This window comes from Acomys minous (genome assembly GCF_964271855.1).
Source record: "Acomys minous genome assembly, chromosome: 13".
NCBI classification, from domain to species: Eukaryota; Metazoa; Chordata; class Mammalia; order Rodentia; family Muridae; genus Acomys; species Acomys minous.
This window is the reverse complement of record NC_140495.1, coordinates 1,494,140-1,515,403: the sequence shown is the minus strand read 5'-3', so window position 1 is coordinate 1,515,403 and position 21,264 is coordinate 1,494,140. Positions and strand designations below refer to the sequence as shown.

Below are 21,264 nucleotides of genomic sequence, written 5' to 3'. Positions count from 1 at the left end.
GCAAAAACTGAGCGTGTGAGTGCACACCCGTGATCGCATCACTCTGGAGGGTCAGCATTTCAAGGTCATAGAAGCTCCGGGTCATCCTAATCTATACAGAGAGTTCAGGGCTAGCCCGATTGCTAGTATATACAGAGAGTTCAGGGCTAGCCCGATTGCTAGTATATACAGAGAGTTCAGGGCTAGCCCAATTGCTAGTATATACAGAGAGTTCAGGGCTAGCCCAATTGCTAGTATATACAGAGAGTTCAGGGCTAGCCCGATTGCTAGTATATACAAAAGAGCAGACTGCTTCTGGGGCTCTCAATGATTTATATGAAAGAAAAGTGTATAGAAAAATCTCAACCAAGGAAAAAATAGAGTGCAGTGATTTAAACGAGAAATGTCCACCATAATCTCAGGTATTTAAGTTCTTGGTCCAAACTTGGTTGCACTCTTTAGAGAGGCTTTGGAAATGCGGCCTTGTTGGAAGGAGTGAGTCATCGGAGCTGGGCTTTGGAGAAAGTCTGACACCATTTCACAGTTCACTGTCCCCTCCTGCTTGTGTTTTGAGATTTGAGCCCTCAGCTTCTGGTGTTCCTGCAGCTGCTTTCTTTCTGCCGTCATGGATTCTGTCCCTGTGGAAACATAAGCCCAGATAAATCCTTCCTTTTCTAAGTTGTCTTGGTTGTGTTTTGTTATAGCAACAGTAAAGTAACTAGGGATACGCATGTCGTCCTTGCCATGTGCATTGGTGGTGGGCCCGCCCTAGTTTGTTGGCAGAACTTGCTTGCACCTCACTGTCGTCTTGTCCCGTCATCCTAGGACACTGTCTTTTCCCTCTCACGGGTTCCCAGGTTGGACCACTCTGGGATTACATTTGTTTTGATTGGTGGATTCCAGAGTTTAGGACACTGGGCATCAGGTGTTTATACTCGTGTATCAAGGAAATTGCTTTATAGCATTGGCTTACTGTTCATTCCTTGGCAGAAGTATCCCTAACATTGCAGTTAGACTTACTACGTGACAGTAAAATAATTAAGTTTAACACCATGTATTTTTGTGGTTAAACTTAAAACATTTTTATTTTATTGTTTTTGTAAAGATGTATTTATTTATTACGTATACAGTGCTCTGCCTACCTGTGTGCCTGCAGGCCAGAAGAGGGCATCTGGTCACATTATAGATGGTTGTGAGCCACCATGTGGTTGCTGGGAATTGATCTCACGACCTCTGGAACAATAGCCAGTGCTCTTAACTTCTGAGCCTTCTCTCCAAGCCCCGATTAAAACTTTTTAATTATTGATTTTTATGAATATTGAGTGTCTTGTCAGCATGTGTGTCTATGGACCATGGACGTCCCTGGTGCCCATGGAGGCCAGAAGAGCGTCTCAGCTTCCCGGGCCTGAAATTACAGATGCCTGTGAGCCTCCACGTGTGTGCTGAGCGTCTGTGAGGGTCCTCTGGGAAAACAGTCAAGTGCTCTTACCCACTGAGCCATCTCACTAGCCCCTAGTTGTTGTTTAAAAAAAGTTTTATTTAAGCTTTTATTTTACATATGATGATGTTTTACCTGCATGTAAGTGCATCAAATGTGTACAGTGCTTGTGGAGGCCAGAGGAGGGCAACAGATCTGGGCCTGGTAGTGTTAGTACCTATGTGGGTGCTGAAAACCAAGCCTGGGAGTTCTGTAAGAACTGCAAGTGTTTGCCCACTGAGTCATTTCTCCAGCTCCAAATTTATAGGTTTTTAGGATGAATATTATTTTCAGTCTTTTAAAGAACATGACTCTTGCTTCAAGTAAATCTAGGTCGATGATATGATTGATTGGATAAAGATGCTTGCCTCCAAGCCTGACGACCAGAGTTCGAACCCTGGGACCCAGATGGTGGAAGGTGATAGCTGACTCTCAGGAGCATGCCCGAACATACAAGCACAGTAACAGGTGTTAAAGACCACAGCTTTGTGAGAAGCACAGCGTGCAGCCCACGGGGCAGCGCACCTCGCGCCTGCACGCCGGCTGCGGTGCCTCTGCAGACTGCGGTGCTGCTGCCTAGAGACTAAGCAGGGTTTCAGACTTGTCTTGTGGATTATTTTCACTGGCTTTTTGATGTTTTATTTATACTAGAGGATAATAGAGGAGCATGCCTGAAATAGCTCGTGGCCGCTGAGGTGACCGTGGGAAAACCGCGTGCTCACTGAAGCTGTCTGTTCCAGGCTGGCTCTGGGAAGAGTTTCCTCTGCAAGTGCTCCTTTATCGAGGTCTACAACGAGCAGATATACGACCTGCTGGACTCCGCGTCAGCTGGGCTGTACTTACGGGAGCACATAAAGAAGGGCGTCTTTGTGGTCGGGGCCGTGGAGCAGGCGGTGACCTCGGCTGCTGAAGCCTATCAGGTAGGTCCGCGCCGTGTTAGGCAGCAGGCGTGCCAGGAAAGCGCCCTGCTCTCAGAGCCAAGGTAGAGCCACTGCACCTGTTTCATAAGGGCGTAGCGCCAGCCTGTTGAGAACTAAGGCGTGCCAGCATTTTCTAGAATTCTCCCTAGCTGAGCTCCAGTTTGGGGCTGGACAAGACGGTTACGCACCTGTCTCCCAGCACTTGGGAGGGCGAGGCAGGGAGAGCCTTGGATGGCTTTGCACGACTTTGATGGTGTTTATTCTAGCAACAATCTGAAAAACATCCCAAGGGAGATAATTCTTCAGTATCTGTTGCCCTGTGAGCTCCCTGTGCAAGGGCCTCATGGAACACTGATCTTTCTGTGTTTTCTTTCCTGTTGTGAGGGGGCAAGGAAATGCAGTGAAGGAACTTCTAAAAATCCACTCGTTTTAAGGAGCCCAATATGGCCAATTGATTTCAAATATGTTTTTTTCCCTTTATTTCCTTTTATGTGTATGGATGATTTGCCTGCAAGTCTGTCTGTGCACCACGAGCGCCTCCATTTGGATCCTCTGGGACTGGAGCTGCCAAGTGGGTGCAGTGTAAAATGTAATTTATAAAAATATTGCCACGCTGGGCGTGGTGGTGCGAGCCTTTAATCCCAGTACTCAGGAGGCAGAGGCAGGCGGGTCGCTGTGAGTTCGAGGCCAGCCGGGTCTGCAACGTGAGTTCAGGACAGCCAAGGCTACACAGAGAAACCCTGTCTCAAAAAACAAAAAAACCAACCAACCAAAAAAAATACATATATATGTGTATATATCTCCACATGCACATAAGTGACTGCTTGCAGTGTTAATGTGAACTTGCAGGAACCCATCACACAGTTCAAACTGTTCATCTCCACTATCAGGAGCCTAGTTAACAGAGGGCGCTGTGTCCTCTCTGATGTCACTAGCAGGAGCCTAGTTAACAGAGGGCGCTGTGCCCTCTCTGATGTCACTAACAGGAGCCTAGTTAACAGGGCGCTGTGTCCTTTCTGATGTCACTAACAGGAGCCTAGTTAACAGAGGGTGCTGTGTCCTCTCTGATGTCACTATCAGGAGCCTAGTTAACAGAGGGCGCTGTGTCCTCTCTGAGGTCACTAGCTCATCTCTCAAAGTGAGCTTATGCTGAATGTCATTATTATTTTGTCTCATGATTGACTAGTTTATTTTATTTTATTTTTTGTTTTTCTCTGCTGTTTTGTTTTTTTTGAGACAGGGTCTCTCTGGGTAGCTCACTCTTGGACTCCCAGAGACAGTGAGTGCAGCTGTACTTAAATCTGTGTTTTGTTTTGTTGAGATACTGTATCACTAAGAAATCCAGGCTAGGCTGAACTTACTATGCAACCAAATAGGCTGGTTCCAAACTTGTGGTCCTTTTGCCTAAGTGCTGAGATTCAAGTGCGTGTCATCACACCCAGCCAACAGCTGCTTTTACAGACTGTCTACTCACCATCATGCCACCTACCTTTTAAAAATCACGAGTGCCTGTTAAATTTTGTTTTGTGCTTTTTTTCTACTGCCATTGATGGAAACGCAACACATTAGTTTGATAAATACTCAACAGAGTTTTTAGTGGGGTGTTTTGTTGTTGTTTTTGTTTGTTTATTTGGTTAGTTTTGTCATTTGGTTTTGGCTTTGTGTGTGTGTGTGTGTGTGTGTGTGTGTCAGGGCTTCTCTGTGTAGCCCTGGGTGCTTTGTAGAACAGGCTGGCCTCAAACTTGGAGGGATCCACCTGCCTCTGCCTCCCGAGTACTGGGTTTAAAGGCGTGCACCACCATGTCCAGCTTTTCACAAATATTTCAAGATTAATGTCAACCTGTAATTTCCCTTTGTTCTATTTCTCTTGTCTTATTTACCTGATTCTGGGAGTGTGTATTTAGAATGGTACCTACTGAGGAATCATGGCAGAGCTTGTCCTTTGAATCTTGCGGACCTCATACTCTGGGAGAACATTCTGTATGTGTGGCAGGAACCAACCCCAGACCTTATGCCCAGTCAGCAGCACCCCACCATGAGCCACGCCCCCTCCCTATGGCTGTCGATGTGTGCGAAGAGTCTTTAATAAAGCTGTGCAGACATCTTATTTCTTATTTGGGTCAGTTTTGATAAATTATGTATTCCTAGATATTTTTCATTTATCTATTCAGTTTTGTAGTATTTTAGCATGAAGGTATTATGTAACTTGAAAAAAAAAAGGAGTTGCGTTCAAAGGCACACACCTTTAACTCTAGCTCTCAGGAAACAGAGGCAGGTGAGTTTGAGGCCAGCCTGGTCTACAAAAGCAGGTCCAAGACAGCCAGGGCCACACACAGAAACCCCATCTCAGAAAAACCAAATATTGTATATTGATGCAAAATAAGTTTAATTTGGATACATTGGTATAGAATTCAAATTTAAGATTATCACTCATACATATTATATATATTTGTACTCTAATATGAGCTATTGTATCTAACTCAGTTATAATACAAGGTTTACGTCCAGTACCTTGACAGTGATATTGCAGGTTGTTTAGGATAATAAAATAATACAAGCTAATTGTTAGTGGATCAAATCATGGTCATGTCAGTTACTAGTCTATTTTTATCACAAGAATATATATCCTAGGTCTAACAGATAGATATGATTCTATAGATATATAAGGTAAAATAGTTAAATAAGGTCTTCAAAAGCCTCAGAGACCTACAGAATATGGCATTTAAAGATGTTTTTATTATTCCAAAGATTCTTTGACAATAAGACAGGTTAACTCCTGGCAACACCCAGCCTACCTCAAAGAAGATGGTGAGCATCAAAGAGCCTCCTTATGGATATGGCTTCAAATGTGACAAACAAGCCACTGGGCAAAATGTTCTCATTTCTGCCACAGACAGAAATCTGCCTAAAATGGGCGGAATTGACGGCCCAACTCTGCCAAGACAGGGTAAGCAAGTCCTCAATAGCTCCTGCCTCGCAAATATGTCCATCAGATATATTGGGACAGAAGGCTGAAGATGATGCTCCAACGTTATAGAGAGTTTTGGGTGACTGTTCAGTAGAAAACTGTCTCAGTCATTTTTTCATTTTGGAAGCTGCTAACCTGCACTTTTGGTTCACTCAGGTATTTAAGTTTTATTCCTTCTCTAGTCTCTGATGGGATTGAAGAACAGATAGTTTAGTCTTACAGTAAGCTTAGTTGGTTAGGGGTTAAGATGCTTTTAGGTCTAGATAGATGTTTTAAGTTAATAGAGATGACATATGGTAGATACTGATTTTCATTTGAAGTTTATACTTACCAAGATAGGAAAGATGTTTACTTCAAGTTTGCCGATCACTATGAATGTAACATTTATATAAGTCCTGATTGCTTCCTGCTGTATGTAGTTTATTTTGTTTATGTATACTAATATATATGTAAAATATACTAATATATATGTAAAAATATATAATAATAATAATAATAATATGTATACTAATATATATAATAATATATATATAATAATAATATGTATACTATATAATAATAATATGTATACTAATATATATGTAAAATATACTAATATATATGTAAAAATATATTATAATAATAATAATAATAATAATAATAAAAAGAGATTCCCTGTTGTTTAAAAAAATAATCCCAATTGTTCGATTTTACCAATCAAGACTAAGGAGCCAGATGTTTGGTCGAAAACCTGCCAGCTCAGAGAGGCAGAGAAGGCGCCCAGCTGACCTTCCAACCCAGCTCATGTCCAGAAGGAAAAAGCCAAAGCCCTTTCTTTTCTCCACACTGTCTTAAATCCCCTTCTCTCAATGACCCTCCTTCTGTTTAATCCCTGTCAGTTGTCTTCTTGCTCTGCCTCTTGACCTAGGGTTAATTTTATTAAGTCCTGTTTACAGAAAGCTCTTGGATTAACAGTGTGTGCTAGGGCTGAGGACTTGTTTACAGTAAACAGAAAAGTCTTGGGTTAAAGGTGTGTTAGGGCTGAGCCACACCAAACGAAAAACCGGTTTTTACAGTTCACAGTCTTGGAGTTCACAGTGGGATCAATTATCTAGTAACAGTTATTTAGTATTCAAAGGCCCTCTGTTCAATCTATAACACTGACAAATAATTTCAGTTTTATGCTGTTTCATTAATAGTGTTTTAGTAGCTAGTATTTATTGCATTTTATCTATAAAAACTATTAAATAAATGTATCTATATTTATTTATTTATTGTTTACTTAATTTTCAATGTAGACTTTGAAGTAACTTTATTCAGTTCTCGATGTTACCCTCACATATACTGTGACTGTTCTCCAAGTTATATTTCTTAGGACATCGGCATCGCGTGAAGGCCTGTTAGGAATCTTAGCTTAGCTAAGGGCGGTAGTGCGCTCTAGTTCCTGCACTGTGAAGAAGAGGCTCTAAACAGAGAGTTGCAGGACAGTAACGGCTACACAGAGAAACTTTGTCACTAGCTGCCCTCCACCCCTCCCGGAAAAACCTCACAACTCTGCCTAAGGCCTGACCTTCCCAGCAGCCTCCCAAAGTCATCCCTCATTTCAGTGCTCGCCAGCTGTTGAGTACAGTGTAGCTTAGTACCATCAGAGGCAGGACACTCCGCCCGTGAGGCTGGTGCCCGCGTGCTCTTTGGCTTTGCTTTGTCTAACACAAGGTTTCTCTGTGTAGCTCTGGCTGTCCTGGACCTCAATTTGTAGACCAGGCCTTGAATGCAGAGAGATTTGCCTGCCTCTGCCTCCCAGTGCTGGGATTAACTGCTTGCACCATTGTACCTTGCTCCACATGCTTGTTTTTAAACACAGAAGCAGAACTTTTTTTTTTTTTTTACAGACACACCTTGTTAGTAGTAGGGTCAGAGTTTGAACTCTGGCTTGGGTAACTGGGAGCCTGTGCTCTGAATGCTGGTGTATGTTCATGTCTGAATGGAAATAAAAACCTATTTTGCAGGGGGAAAAGCTGCTAAAACGTTAACTAAAGATTAACTCAAGAGATTTCTATTTGGTTTAGAATTTTTATTATCTAAGCTAAAGAAAGGGATAGACATCTATAATTACAGTACTTGGAAGGTAGAAGCAGAGTCTTTACACACACGTTAGCGCTACACAGGAGTCCAGTGACCCCTCGCTCTTTACACACACGTTAGAGCTACACAGGAGTCCAGTGACCCCTCGCTCTTTGTCCACACCCTACCAAGCTTGTGTTTAAATAGATACTACTTAGAACTTGTGAGAGCTACATAGCAATAGAAAGGCCGTGAGTGTTCCCACCCTGAGCTGTGGAAATTACACTGCTGTGAAGGTCGATAGTTACCTACGTGGTTTTTGTTTTACAATGAGAGGTTTAAGAGCTTATTCTGTGTATTGAACTTGTCTTAGGTGCACCTGTTGTGGCCTCTTGTAATACCGTGTCCTTTCCCCAAGGTCTTATCGAGAGGGTGGAGGAACAGGCGTGTAGCGTCGACGTCTATGAACAGAGAGTCCTCTCGGTCTCATGCCGTCTTTACGATCACTATAGAATCGATGGAGAAAAGCAGCGACACCGTGAACATTCGGACCTCATTACTGAACCTAGTGGATTTAGCAGGATCTGAGCGGCAAAAAGATACCCACGCCGAAGGGATGAGGTTGAAGGTAGGAGTGAAGTTACGGCCTTCCTCCTACGTGTGCCTCTTACTAAAAACAGTGCCACACCAAGTACAGTGAAGACCTCACAAGAAGTAATGGTGCCTCCTACAAAGGAGCAAAGATGTTATGTGGTTGTGGCAATAAACATAAAAAGGCCAGGACAGGTCTGTCAGGCCACGAAACGACAGAGGAAGGGTGCTGTGGAGTGGATTGTTGGGAGGACACATATAAAACAGGTGGCTTCTGAGAAGTAGTTGTCTCCCAGAAACCAGGCTTCTACCATGCTCGGGAGGGGAACAGGAGACACCTGTGCTGCAGAGTGATGACTACCTCAGTGTGCACTGGTGTGCACAGAGAGAGAGAAAGAGCGAGAAAGCCCAAGTCACTTAGGACCAGCAGAACCAGGACACGTTTGTACTCAGCCTTCAAAACCCTGGAAAATACTGAAAAGTTTGGAGCAAATGTGTAGCTTCATGTATAAACACTTAGATCTATGAAGCTACTCTCCCCAGAATCAAAGCAGACAGCCTACCAAGAGGACAGTCATGTATAATCTTTGAGGTGGGGAGGTACCTAGCCTGATCTATTAGCAGTGGTGTGATGCATATTGTCAGTATGTATGTAAACATTGACACTGAAATATGTACAAATTAGGTGGTTTAGGAATGTGACCTAAGAGAGAGGAGTCAGACATAAGAGAGAGATTTGAGCCTAAGTTTACAGTCAGCAAGAGGCTCATGTTTCTGCCAAGAAGGGACCATGCTTGTACAGATTCCCTCGACTTACAGTGTGTTACCTCCAAAGAAACCTGGTAAAGGCGAAATATCCTAAATAAGAAATATTAAACATGTCTACCCTGCTAAACATTCCAGCTCAGTATTGTCTCAACACAGAATATTGTACCACATGTGATTCAGTGGAAGAAATGAAAATGCAGTTCCCTAGTGTAGTTTGTGGTGCATTTGGACTTGTGCAGCATCCTGAAGTCACAGTGCGTACTAGGGGCTGAGGGGATTGGAGATGCTGTTCTCACAGTGTGTACACTAGGGGCTGAGGGGACAGGAGGTGCTGTTCTCACAGTGTGTACACTAGGGCTGAGGGGACTGAGATGCTGTTCTCACAGTGTGTACACTAGGGCTGAGGGGACAGGAGATGCTGTTCTCACAGTGTGTACACTAGGGCTGAGGGGACTGAGATGCTGTTCTCACAGTGTGTACACTAGGGCTGAGGGGACAGGAGATGCTGTTCTCACAGTGTGTACACTAGGGCTGAGGGGACAGGAGATGCTGTTCTCACAGTGTGTACACTAGGGCTGAGGGGACAGGAGATGCTGTTCTCACAGTGTATACACTAGGGCAGAGGGGACAGGAGATGCTGTTCTCACAGTGTGTACACTAGGGCTGAGGGGACAGGAGATGCTGTTCTCACAGTGTGTACACTAGGGCTGAGGGGACTGAGATGCTGTTCTCACAGTGTGTACCTTAGGGGTGAGGGGACAGGAGATGCTGTTCTCACAGTGTGTACACTAGGACTGAGGGGACTGAGATGCTGTTCTCACAGTGTGTACACTAGGGCTGAGGGGACAGGAGATGCTGTTCTCACAGTGTGTACACTAGGGCTGAGGGGACTGAGATGCTGTTCTCACAGTGTGTACACTAGGGCTGAGGGGACAGGAGATGCTGTTCTCACAGTGTGTACACTAGGGCTGAGGGGACTGAGATGCTGTTCTCACAGTGTGTACACTAGGGCTGAGGGGACAGGAGATGCTGTTCTCACAGAGTGTACACTAGGCCTGAGGGGACAGGAGATGCTGTTCTCACAGTGTGTACACTAGGGCTGAGGGGACAGGAGATGCTGTTCTCACAGTGTGTACACTAGGGCTGAGGGGACAAGGAGATGCTGTTCTCACAGTGTGTACACTAGGGGTGAGGGGACAAGGAGATGCTGTTCTCACAGTGTGTACACTAGGGCTGAGGGGACAAGGAGATGCTGTTCTCACAGTGTATACACTAGGGCTGAGTGGACAAGGAGATGCTGTTCTCACAGTGTGTATACTAGGGGTGAGGGGACAGGAGATGCTGTTCTCACAGTGTGTACACTAGGGCTGAGGGGACAGGAGATGCTGTTCTCACAGTGTGTACACTAGGGCTGAGGGGACTGAGATGCTGTTCTCACAGTGTGTACACTAGGGGTGAGGGGACAGGAGATGCTGTTCTCACAGTGTGTACACTAGGGCTGAGGGGACTGAGATGCTGTTCTCACAGTGTGTACACTAGGGGTGAGGGGACAGGAGATGCTGTTCTCACAGTGTGTACACTAGGGCTGAGGGGACAGGAGATGCTGTTCTCACAGTGTGTACACTAGGGCTGAGGGGACAGGAGATGCTGTTCTCACAGTGTGTACACTAGGGCTGAGGGGACAGGAGATGCTGTTCTCACAGTGTGTACACTAGGGCTGAGGGGACAGGAGATTCTGTTCTCACAGTGTGTACACTAGGGCTGAGGGGATAAGGAGATGCTGTTCTCACAGTGTGTATACTAGGGGTGAGGGGACAGGAGATGCTGTTCTCACAGTGTGTACGTTAGGACTGAGGGGACTGAGATGCTGTTCTCACAGTGTATATACTAGGGGTGAGGGGACAGGAGATGCTGTTCTCACAGTGTGTACACTAGGGCTGAGGGGACAGGAGATGCTGTTCTCACAGTGTGTACACTAGGACTGAGGGGACAGGAGATGCTGTTCTCACAGTGTGTATACTAGGGCTGAGGGGACAGGAGATGCTGTTCTCACAGTGTGTACACTAGGGCTGAGGGGACAGGAGATGCTGTTCTCACAGTGTGTACACTAGGGCTGAGGGGACAGGAGATGCTGTTCTCACAGTGTGTACACTAGGGGTGAGGGGACTGGAGATGCTGTTCTCACAGTGTGTACACTAGGGCTGAGGGGACAGGAGATGCTGTTCTCACAGTGTGTACACTAGGGCTGAGGGGACAGGAGATGCTGTTCTCACAGTGTGTACACTAGGGGTGAGGGGACTGGAGATGCTGTTCTCACAGTGTGTACACTAGGGGTGAGGGGACTGAGATGCTGTTCTCACAGTGTGTACACTAGGGCTGAGGGGACAGGAGATGCTGTTCTCACAGTGTGTATACTAGGGCTGAGGGGACAGGAGGTACTGTTCTCACAGTGTGTACACTAGGGCTGAGGGGACAGGAGATGCTGTTCTCACAGTGTGTACACTAGGGCTGAGGGGACAGGAGATGCTGTTCTCACAGTGTGTACACTAGGGGTGAGGGGACTGGAGATGCTGTTCTCACAGTGTGTACACTAGGGCTGAGGGGACTGAGATGCTGTTCTCACAGTGTGTACACTAGGGCTGAGGGGACAGGAGATGCTGTTCTCACAGTGTGTATACTAGGGCTGAGGGGACAGGAGGTACTGTTCTCACAGTGTGTACACTAGGGCTGAGGGGACAGGAGATGCTGTTCTCACAGTGTGTACACTAGGGCTGAGGGGACAGGAGATGCTGTTCTCACAGTGTGTACACTAGAGGTGAGGGGACAGGAGATGCTGTTCTCACAGTGTGTACACTAGGGCTGAGGGGACAGGAGGTACTGTTCTCACAGTGTGTACACTAGGGCTGAGGGGACAGGAGATGCTGTTCTCACAGTGTGTACACTAGGGCTGAGGGGACAGGAGATGCTGTTCTCACAGTGTGTATACTAGGGCTGAGGGGACAGGAGATGCTGTTCTCACAGTGTGTACACTAGGGGTGAGGGGACAGGAGATGCTGTTCTCACAGTGTGTACACTAGGGGTGAGGGGACAGGAGATGCTGTTCTCACAGTGTGTACACTAGGGCTGAGGGGACTGAGATGCTGTTCTCACAGTGTGTACGTTAGGGGTGAGGGGACAGGAGATGCTGTTCTCACAGTGTGTACACTAGGGCTGAGGGGACAAGGAGATGCTGTTCTCACAGTGTGTACACTAGGGCTGAGGGGACAGGAGATGCTGTTCTCACAGTGTGTACACTAGGGCTGAGGGGATAAGGAGATGCTGTTCTCACAGTGTGTACACTAGGGCTGAGGGGACAGGAGATGCTGTTCTCACAGTGTGTACACTAGGGCTGAGGGGACTGAGATGCTGTTCTCACAGTGTGTACACTAGGGCTGAGGGGACAGGAGATGCTGTTCTCACAGTGTGTACACTAGGGCTGAGGGGACTGAGATGCTGTTCTCACAGTGTGTACACTAGGGCTGAGGGGACTGAGATGCTGTTCTAGCTTAGATGTTGTCTTTCATTTGGTCCTTCTTTGTTTTTTACCCCAGGCTCTTGCCTCACCACTTAAATTTTCTCTCAGAACAACAAAGAGTGTCATTGCGCATTTTGTTTATTTTTCTCCTGTTCCTTAGGAAGCTGGTAATATAAACCGGTCCCTGAGTTGCCTGGGCCAAGTCATCACAGCGCTTGTTGATGTTGGCAATGGGAGACAGCGGCATGTCTGCTACAGGGACTCCAAACTTACCTTCCTGCTGCGGGTAAAGCCAATGGCCGCCTTCTGCCACCTTTGTGTTATGGTCGCTGGGACTGTAGAGGGAGAGGTCCTTAGCCTTTATTGTTTCTGTAAAATGTCTTAGGGTTAACAGTCTAACACATATGCTGTTGCTGTCATTGGACAGGACTCCCTTGGTGGGAATGCCAAAACCGCCATCATTGCAAATGTTCACCCAGGATCCAGGTGTTTTGGGGAAACACTGTCAACACTTAATTTTGCTCAAAGAGCCAAGCTGATTAAAAACAAGGTAAAATAATATACTATCAGGTACATTAGAAAACTTATGCGCTCTACTGTGATTGTGCTGATGTTCCCACTAGTCCCGCTTCTCTGTGGAAGTCCGTCCTGATTGTACACGACTGCTGCTGCTGCTTTCTTGCCTCCCTCGTCTTTCTCTCTCCCTCCACGTTTCTTGTAGTGCAGTGGGTTGGACTCAGGGCTCACATATGCTGGGCAAGTGTTTTCCTGTTGAGCCACACCGCTAGCCTTGCATTCTGTGTTTACTCACCTATTTATTACAGGCTGATCTTGAAGTTGGCAGACATCCTGCCTGCAGCACACCCTGTTCATTTTTTGCATCCTTGTGCATGTAATTTGAAACCCAGGTTTTGTCTTGTGTTTGTTATGGTTTTGCTGTTCTTTAAGGCAGTTTTCCTTTTGTTGCTGTGTGGGAGACTAAGAAGCCTGAGCCACGCAAGCCAAGGTGGTATATGTTCCGTGCATGCACACTGTCTGTGCACACACAGGCCTGCCTGAGCCACGCTAGCCGAGGTTGTATGTGTTCCGTGCATGCACACTGTCTGTGCACACACAAGCCTGCCTGAGCCACGCTAGCCGAGGTGGTGTGTGTTCCGTGCACGCACACTGTCTGTGCACACACAGGCCTGCCTGAGCCACGCTAGCTGGGGTGTTGTGTGTTCCATGCATGCACACTGTCTGTGCACACACAGGCCTGCCTGAGCCATGTGCGATGTATCTGGCACCAGAGAGCGATGCCGTGACGGTTACTGGGTAGTGAGGAAATTTGCCTTTAAGTCTCTGCAGGGTTCTCATGTTCTATACAAGCAGCTTCCTCACTAGTGCTGCACACCTCGGCCAGCAGCTGCCCTTCCAGAGCACTTCCATTCACTGCTCCTTGTGCCACGTGCTCCATTCCAGCCCCTCAGCTCTGCAGTAAGACAGCAGCCATAGACAGTGTGTAACAGTGGGTCCCTGAGCCCATCACACTGGCTACGCCAAGAAGCTATAGTCTGCATTTTGCCTGTGGGCAGCACTTTCCCAATACCTAGTGCAGACTGTGAAGACCAACAAGACACCTGGGGTTTTTTGGAGAGTTGAACACTCCTTTGCTTTGATACAAAACAACTGCTGTGAATTGGTAGCTTAATTCCCTCCTTTTTCTGGAGGAAACCTGGGCATCTTAGCCCCAGTTCATGTAGCAGAATGAAGGAGACCATGTGCTTCCTGCCCCGGGAAGTGACAATGTCGGTCTCTTCTTTTCCTAATTTCTTTGGGTGTCATCCCTGCTTACACGGATGTTAGCAGCAGGAAGAGGAAACATCTGTAGAGCTTCCTGACTGTCTTGGTTTACCAGAAGTCCTTCAAGAGTAGAATCATGTTAATGATGGCAGTTATGATGTCACTGGTATAATAGTGACATCAGAATGCCTCATAATGAGACTAGCTATATGAACCAGAAGCAATTGGAAATGACTTTTAAACATGAACAACAAAGCCAGCAGCGTTGTAGTAACCACTCTCAATGGTACGTCCGCTTCAGGCTGTCAGCCTGCCAGTGGGAAGGGCTAAGGTGGCTGGGGCTTGTTTAAGGATGAACTGTCTAAAGCTTTCCAGGTGGGGTGAACCTAAGACAAGGACACAGTCCGTGGCCATTACAGGGTTTTCTTGCTGCAGTAGCGTCCGGTGGTTGCCTGTTGGCATTTGTTATTACCCTTCAGTTGCATGAGTCTTTGTTAAATTATCTAATTACTAAGCTTTACTTTTTTCTTTTCTTTTCTTTCTTTTTTTTTTTTTTTTTCTGAGACAGGACTTCTCTGTGTAGCATTGGCTGTCCTTGGAGCTCTCTCTATAGACTGGGTTGGCCTCGAACTCACAGAGATCTGTTGTCTCTGCCTCCTGAGTGCTGGGATAAAAGGTGTTCACCACCACCACCCAGAAATAAACTTTGAAGCAGCTTTAGATTTATAGCAAAATTGAATGGAAATTACAGAATGATTCCATAGGAGGAGCCCTTGTCTCCACACAGGTGACATCCCACACCATCGTGATGTACTTATTGGTGGCTTTTCTTTTTTAAGGTTTTTTAGAAACAGGGTCTCTCTGTGTAGCCTTGACTGTCTTGGACCCACTTTGTAGACCAGGCTGCCTTCGAACTCACAGTGTACCACCTGCCTCTGCCTCTGCCTCCCTAGTGCTGGCATTAAAGGTGTGCGCCACTACGCCTGGCTTTTAGAGGTGGTTTTAAGCAGGACATCTTTAAGAAATTAAAGACACCATTTAGTTGCCACAGTAATCATATTTGTTTGTAACCATTTTTGACCTTTTAGAGGCCATTTTAATAAGAATATTACTTTAAGAAAGGGAAAATAACATTTAGTATGCTGGTAGAGCAGAAATGCACTCAGAAATCAATCCGTGGGTCCAGCCCAGCTTTAGAAACATACATGGCTTTCCCTGAAGAAAGTGGTTTCTGCTCAGGCTCATCCTGTTAGGCGTCATGCTCTTTTAGGCAAAAGTTCTTCACCACAGGTGGCGGAGCAGAGTGGATGGTCTTGCTGAGGTGTTTGCTCCATGTTTGAAAGGGTTGTCATGGGTCTTCGGTGGCAGGATGACACACTCAAACCTGAGGGTGACCCAGCTTAAGACAGCCTGGGGCTGATGAGACGCACAGGAGCAGTGGGAGCCGGTGAGGAGGGGTTGGCAAGAGCAAGGGAGCCCCCAGTGGGCTGCTGGGCTCTGCCTGAGGCGTTAGGCACAGGAAGAAGGAGCTAACTGCCGCTTTAGCTGTTCTAGTGCCTTGCTGCTGCTGCGGCTGCTGCTGTGACAGACACGTAGTCTTGTTTGCTCTTCCACATTCCCACTCATGCCAAACAAATAAAAAGCAGGGTCGAGCAGCTTGAAAAGTGCTCTTCAGTGCTTTGTTAATTCTTGTCCAGGCTGTGGTGAATGAAGACACCCAAGGCAACGTCAGCCAGCTGCAGGCTGAAGTGAAGAGGCTCAAAGAACAGCTGTCTCAGTTTACTTCTGGGCAGACAGCACCACAGAGCCTCCTGGCCAGAGGTAAGATGAGCTCGTTGCCCTTTACCCTTGGGAGAGCTTAGGTCACGGCCTCCTGTGCTGGATGCTCAGCACAGTGAGGCCTTCCTGGTTTCTCTCACACACTCTTTTACTTTTCCTGTGTGGGAGGGTAGTTCTTTGTCTGACTCAGGTGTTCGTAAGATTCAGGGAGAAGGAGAACCACAGTGATTTTGAGTAATTCCCCCTGACAAATGCTAGAAAGAAACACACATACGTTTCATCAGGTCACTGCCACGATTCTGCCTTAGCATGTGTCGTCTGCATGTGCTCATGAGGTAGGGCAGGAAGTGTTTCTCTAAAGAATAGCTAGCAGAATTCAATCAAGAGCCATAAAGCTTAACAAAACTGTGCCTGGGAATGTGTCTTGGTAGTAGAATACTTGCCTGGCATACGTGAGGCCCTAGGTTTGATTTCCAGTACTGTATAGAATCAAACTGGCAAGAAAAAGCAAGAGTATGCATTAGACCAAGCAAAGTCTGTTTACCTGAGTCCCAGAACTCAGAAGGCTAAGGAGGCTAGCATGGCCTACAGAGTGGGTTCCAGGCCAGCCTCTGCCACAAAGTGACAGACGGAGACAGTCAGTAATAAGGGTTTGCACGCATGAGTCTCCTCCACGTTCCTTACAGCGTTTCTACGCTAGCTCTGGTGGCTCATGCCTACAACGCTAGCATTTGAGCAGCTCGGGCAGAATTGCCATGAGTTTGAGGCCAACCCAGGCTGCACTGTTTTAAAACAACCCATTTCTTTTCTTTTACCAAATATATTTGTGCTAAGTAAACAAAGAGAAGCTATGAAGTTTTCTTCATAGAACAGCCAATTTGCTGATCGAGTTAATGTGAAGCTGGTCACCAGTCTTGAGAGTCTGTTCCTTAAGATGAGTTGGTAGCAATAAAAACTTAGTTTTGAGAAATGAACGTATTTTTCCCTTTCCCCTTTTAGACAAAGAGAAGACTAATTACATAGAAAATTTCCTGGAAGCGATGTTATTCTTTAAGAAATCTGAACAAGAAAAGAAGGTAGGAAACTGGATTAGGAGAAGAGACTGAGGGCATCTTGGATGTTGACGTTGTGGTTGGTTCGTTACTGCAGTGAGTGAGACACATGGTACCGGCTGTGTGCGCAACGCTTGCCTTGGGCTAGCTGCTGGTTCATGGGGGTTTAGGGAACCTGAGCCTTGTTTTGTATTTAACTGAATCGCGAATTTCTTAAGTCTCTGGTAGAAAAAATTACCCAACTAGAAGACCTCACCCTCAAAAAGGAAAAATTTATTCAGTCTAATAAAATGATTGTGAAGTTCCGAGAGGACCAAATAATGCGCCTCGAGAGGCTGCAGAAGGAGGCACGAGGAAGCTTCCTGCCGGAGGAGCAGGACCGGCTGCTGTCAGAGCTGAGGGACGAGGTTCAGACTCTTCGAGAACAAGTGAGTGCGCCGCACCTCCGTGTGTCTAGGAAGGAGCTTTACAGTGTGCACAGGTGTTCAGCAGCCTGCTCTGTAGCGCAGTGGGAAGTGACGGCTAGTATGCACGGCATGAGTTATTTTCCAAGTGTTAAGTGAAGACAGACAGACGACAGCCCAGTGTCGTGTGCTCTGCACACAGAACTATACTCTGCAGCCCCCGGGGTTACCGAGTCTCCGTAGAGCTGAACCTTTTGAAGTTCTCAGTTTCACTTCAGAGGCGCCCAGTTTGAAAACCAAATTAACATTTTGTGTGTCCAATCAGTAGGATATTTTACTTCCGTTTACTTTACATACTTTTCTCATTTTACTAGTAATGTATTTTGGTGGGTGGCAATTCAGTCTAGGTAGACAGAAAATTTCCCCCCTCTTTTTAAAGATATACTTGTATTTTATGAGTGTGAATGCTTTGCTTGCATGTATGGCTGTTTAGCATGTGCATGCCTGGTGCCCAAGGAAGCCAGCAGAGAGCCCTGGATCTCCTAGAAGTAGAGTGACAGCTGTGTGGGTGCCGGGCGTTAAACCCAGGTCCTTTGCAAAGGCAGCCAGTGTTCTTAGCTGCTGAAACACCTCGCCAGCCCCTGGCTTGACTGTTTTTCTGTGCTGAGGATCAACCCAGAGTCTTTTGCATGCTAGGCTTTGCTGTGTCACTGAGCTACATCCTCAAGTGTGTGAACTTAGCTTTTCCCTTGTGTGAGGAGTTCCCCCTGTTGGACACTCCTGGGCTTCTGCCCTAGGTGACGTGGGAGGAATTTGCAAGCCACATATCACAAACATACCTCCATGCACTACCCACCATTACCACATCTGCTTCTGTGAAGGCTGCTGAAGAGCACAGCCAGGGCTGCCGTGGGCTAGAATTTCTCAGTGGCTTTCAGAGAGACCAGTTCACTTAGGACATTTCGTGAATGCATGACGGGTGTGACTTCTCAATGCTGCAGGTGGAACACCACCCCAGAGTTGCAAAGTATGCTATGGAAAATCATTCCCTCAGGGAGGAGAATAGAAGACTGAAATTATTAGCACCTGTGAAAAGAGCCCACGAGATGGATGCCCAGTCTATTGCAAGACTAGAGAAGGCTTTCTCTGAATTGTCTAGCACAGAGGAAAAGGACAAAGGTAAGGAGTGATTTCTGTGAGAAGGGGCTGTGGAGCAATGGGTAAAAGCACAGGCTGCTCTTCCCGAGCATCCAAGTTTAATCCCAGCATCCGTGTGGGAGCTCACAGCTGTCTGTGACTCTGTTCTAATAGGGGATCTGATGTACTTTTCTGGCGTCCTTGGGTACCAGGCATACATGTGGTTCCTAGATGCATGTCCAGGAAAAATACCCGTGCACATAGGCTGAAGTAATTACATCTGAGGAAAGTATTAATCTGTAGGACTGGAAAGATAGTGCTAGTAAGGTGCTTGCTTATGTAAGCAAGCGTTCTAGAACCCTCATTAAAAAGGTGGAGTTGGTCTTGTAATCCCAGCCCTAGGCGGCTGAGACATGTCGATTCTGGGATTGTAGTAGGATATTTGATCCCACTGTGATTCCTGAGATTGTGAACTGTAAAAACCTGTCTTTTGTTTGGTGTGGTTGAGCCCTAACACACACTTTTAATCCAAGAACTTTCTGTTTATTTAAAAAAGGTGATTAAGGTGTGGCTCAGCCAGCCTTACACACACCTTTAACCCAGGATTTAATAAAGTTAACCTTAGGTCAAGAGGCAGAGCAAGAAACCAGATGACAGGGATTAAAGAGTAGGAGGGGTGGGGGCTGAAGAGATGGCTCAGAGGTTAAGAAGCACTGGCTGTTCTTGCAAAGGTCCTGAGTTCAATTCCCAGCAACCACATGGTGGCTCACGACTATTTATAATGTGATCTTGTGCCGTCTTCTGGCGGGCAGGAGTACATGCAGGCAGGACACTGTATACATAATAAACAAACAAACAAACAAACAAATAAATCTTCAAAACAAACAAACCAAAAACAAGAGTAGGAGGGGCTTTGAGTTGGATTTTTAGCTCCTCCGCTCGTTGGCCTTTGGCCTTTTTGGCTAGCAAGCCTTTGCCTTGGGTTATTTGGCCTTTTCCTCCTGGGCTGTCAGTTGAGCAATTGAGCCTTTGGGCTTTCTCCATTGGGATGTGAGCTGAGTAGGAAGGTCAGTTGTTGTTTTCTCTGCTTCTCTGAGCTAGCTGATTTTCAACCCCAGCATCCAGCTCCCGAGTCTTTATTGGTAAAATCGAACCATCTGGGATTTTCATTTAAAACAACATGGGATTCTCCAGCTAACCAGCCTAGTATATTAGGAAAACTCTAAGGCAATTACACACACACACACACACACACACACACACACACACACACACACATCTCCCTCTTAAAAAAAGAAAAGGGGGTGGGAATCGAAGTGGATGGCTCCTGAGGAAAAACATCCAAGGCTGATTTCTGATCTGCACATAAGTCATAGACACACACAAACACACAGAGAAAGAGGAAAAAGCGTTTATAACAAGGCGTGTATATGACACACTCCTGGAATCCAAGCACTTGGGAGGCTGAGGCTGGAGGCTAGTCCGTTCTCAGCTAACCTGGCCTAAAAAGAAGACCTAAGCCACCTCAGAAAACAACCCCCCCCCCAAAAAAAGAGGATTCAAATTGTGGCTGCAGAGATGGCCTGGTGAAGAGCAGTGTGTTATTTATTCTCCAGAGGATCTGAGTCCGGTTCCCAACACCTGCTGGGCTGCTCACAGCGTCTCGTAACTCCAGCTTCAGGGGCTCTCACACTTCTGGCCTCTTTGGGCACCTGCATTCACACGCACACACACATAATGCATTATCTTGAAAACTTAAAAAATAAAACTATTTAAAAACTCAAAGGTCCGAACAAAACACAAACCCTGAGATGGAACTGTGGATTGACAGCCTCTGCTTTGCAAGGACAACAAAAGGCCACATTTGCAGTATCCTGTGCTTACGTTTTCACTTGTTCTTCCCACTGTGACGGGCTGACTTACTGCAAATGCATGTGTTTCTTTACATCTTAAAAACAAAGAAGTTTTCTTTTCCCATATCACAAGATAATAAATTATTTAGGCTAATCGCTATACCAAGGAAAGGCCTGTGATTTTCTTTTATAAAAGATTTATTCAGATATTAATTTTTATATATGACCTTAATCAAAAAGTTGAAAGCGATACCAACTTTTATTCCGAGTGTTAGCTTTCTGTTGCTGTGACAGAATATCTGAAGGGAAAAAAATCAATTCAAAGGATGAGTTGTTTGGTTTGAGGTTTCAGAGGAGTCAGTCCACACTTGGCTAGCTGCATTACTTTAAGTCTGATAAGATATAAAAGGACTTTTATTCTCCTGGCTCTATTGTTAGCTTGTAGGCTAACTCTCCCTCTGCTAACCTATGCCTAGTCCTGGAAGCTTCTAGCCTACATACAATCTAACCTAGGCCTAGAATGTTTTCAGCCTCTGGGACTTAACTGCTTAATAAGCTCACCCTTTCTTGTTCTTTCTGAGCTCTGGGCTGGCTGGTTCAGCTCAGCTGTTCTGGCTCACACTCTTCTCCCAGCTGATTTATTTAATCTGGCTTCTCTCTTGGCCCGGAATTGCTCTGCTTGGCCTCAAACTAACTCAGCAATCTGCCCTAATCTTCATTTTCTGACTCGGTCCCTCTTGACCTGCGTTTTCTCTTTGCAACCCATCTCTCTATTACTGTCCTGGTAAAACTGCCACCTCTCTCTGTAAAACTGCCTCTTAAGTAACTTCCCTTTCCTCTCTTCTGGTGAGAGCTGGGTGTATCCTATCCTGTCAAATCTTCTCTGATTGGTCACCTTTTCTGCCACTCAATTAGACATCACTTTCAAACATGGGTGCTTCCTTCTACAAATTAACTTTTAGCATTGTTTGGGATTAAAGGCATGTTCCACCACACC

The 21,264-nt window shown here is 46.0% G+C and overlaps 1 protein-coding gene across 1 annotated transcript in view; it reads left to right on the top strand.

Moving 5' to 3' along the window:
• Positions 1-21,264, top strand: part of KIF15 (kinesin family member 15) — a 71,414-nt gene that overhangs the window by 13,125 nt on the left and 37,025 nt on the right. The window contains exons 7-14 of the mRNA XM_084754776.1: positions 2,197-2,376; positions 7,806-8,015; positions 12,421-12,546; positions 12,688-12,810; positions 15,740-15,863; positions 16,821-16,897; positions 17,092-17,301; positions 18,279-18,456. Of these exons, the coding sequence (XP_084610902.1) occupies positions 2,197-2,376; positions 7,806-8,015; positions 12,421-12,546; positions 12,688-12,810; positions 15,740-15,863; positions 16,821-16,897; positions 17,092-17,301; positions 18,279-18,456 (1,228 nt within the window). The remainder of the gene's footprint in view (positions 1-2,196; positions 2,377-7,805; positions 8,016-12,420; positions 12,547-12,687; positions 12,811-15,739; positions 15,864-16,820; positions 16,898-17,091; positions 17,302-18,278; positions 18,457-21,264) is intronic.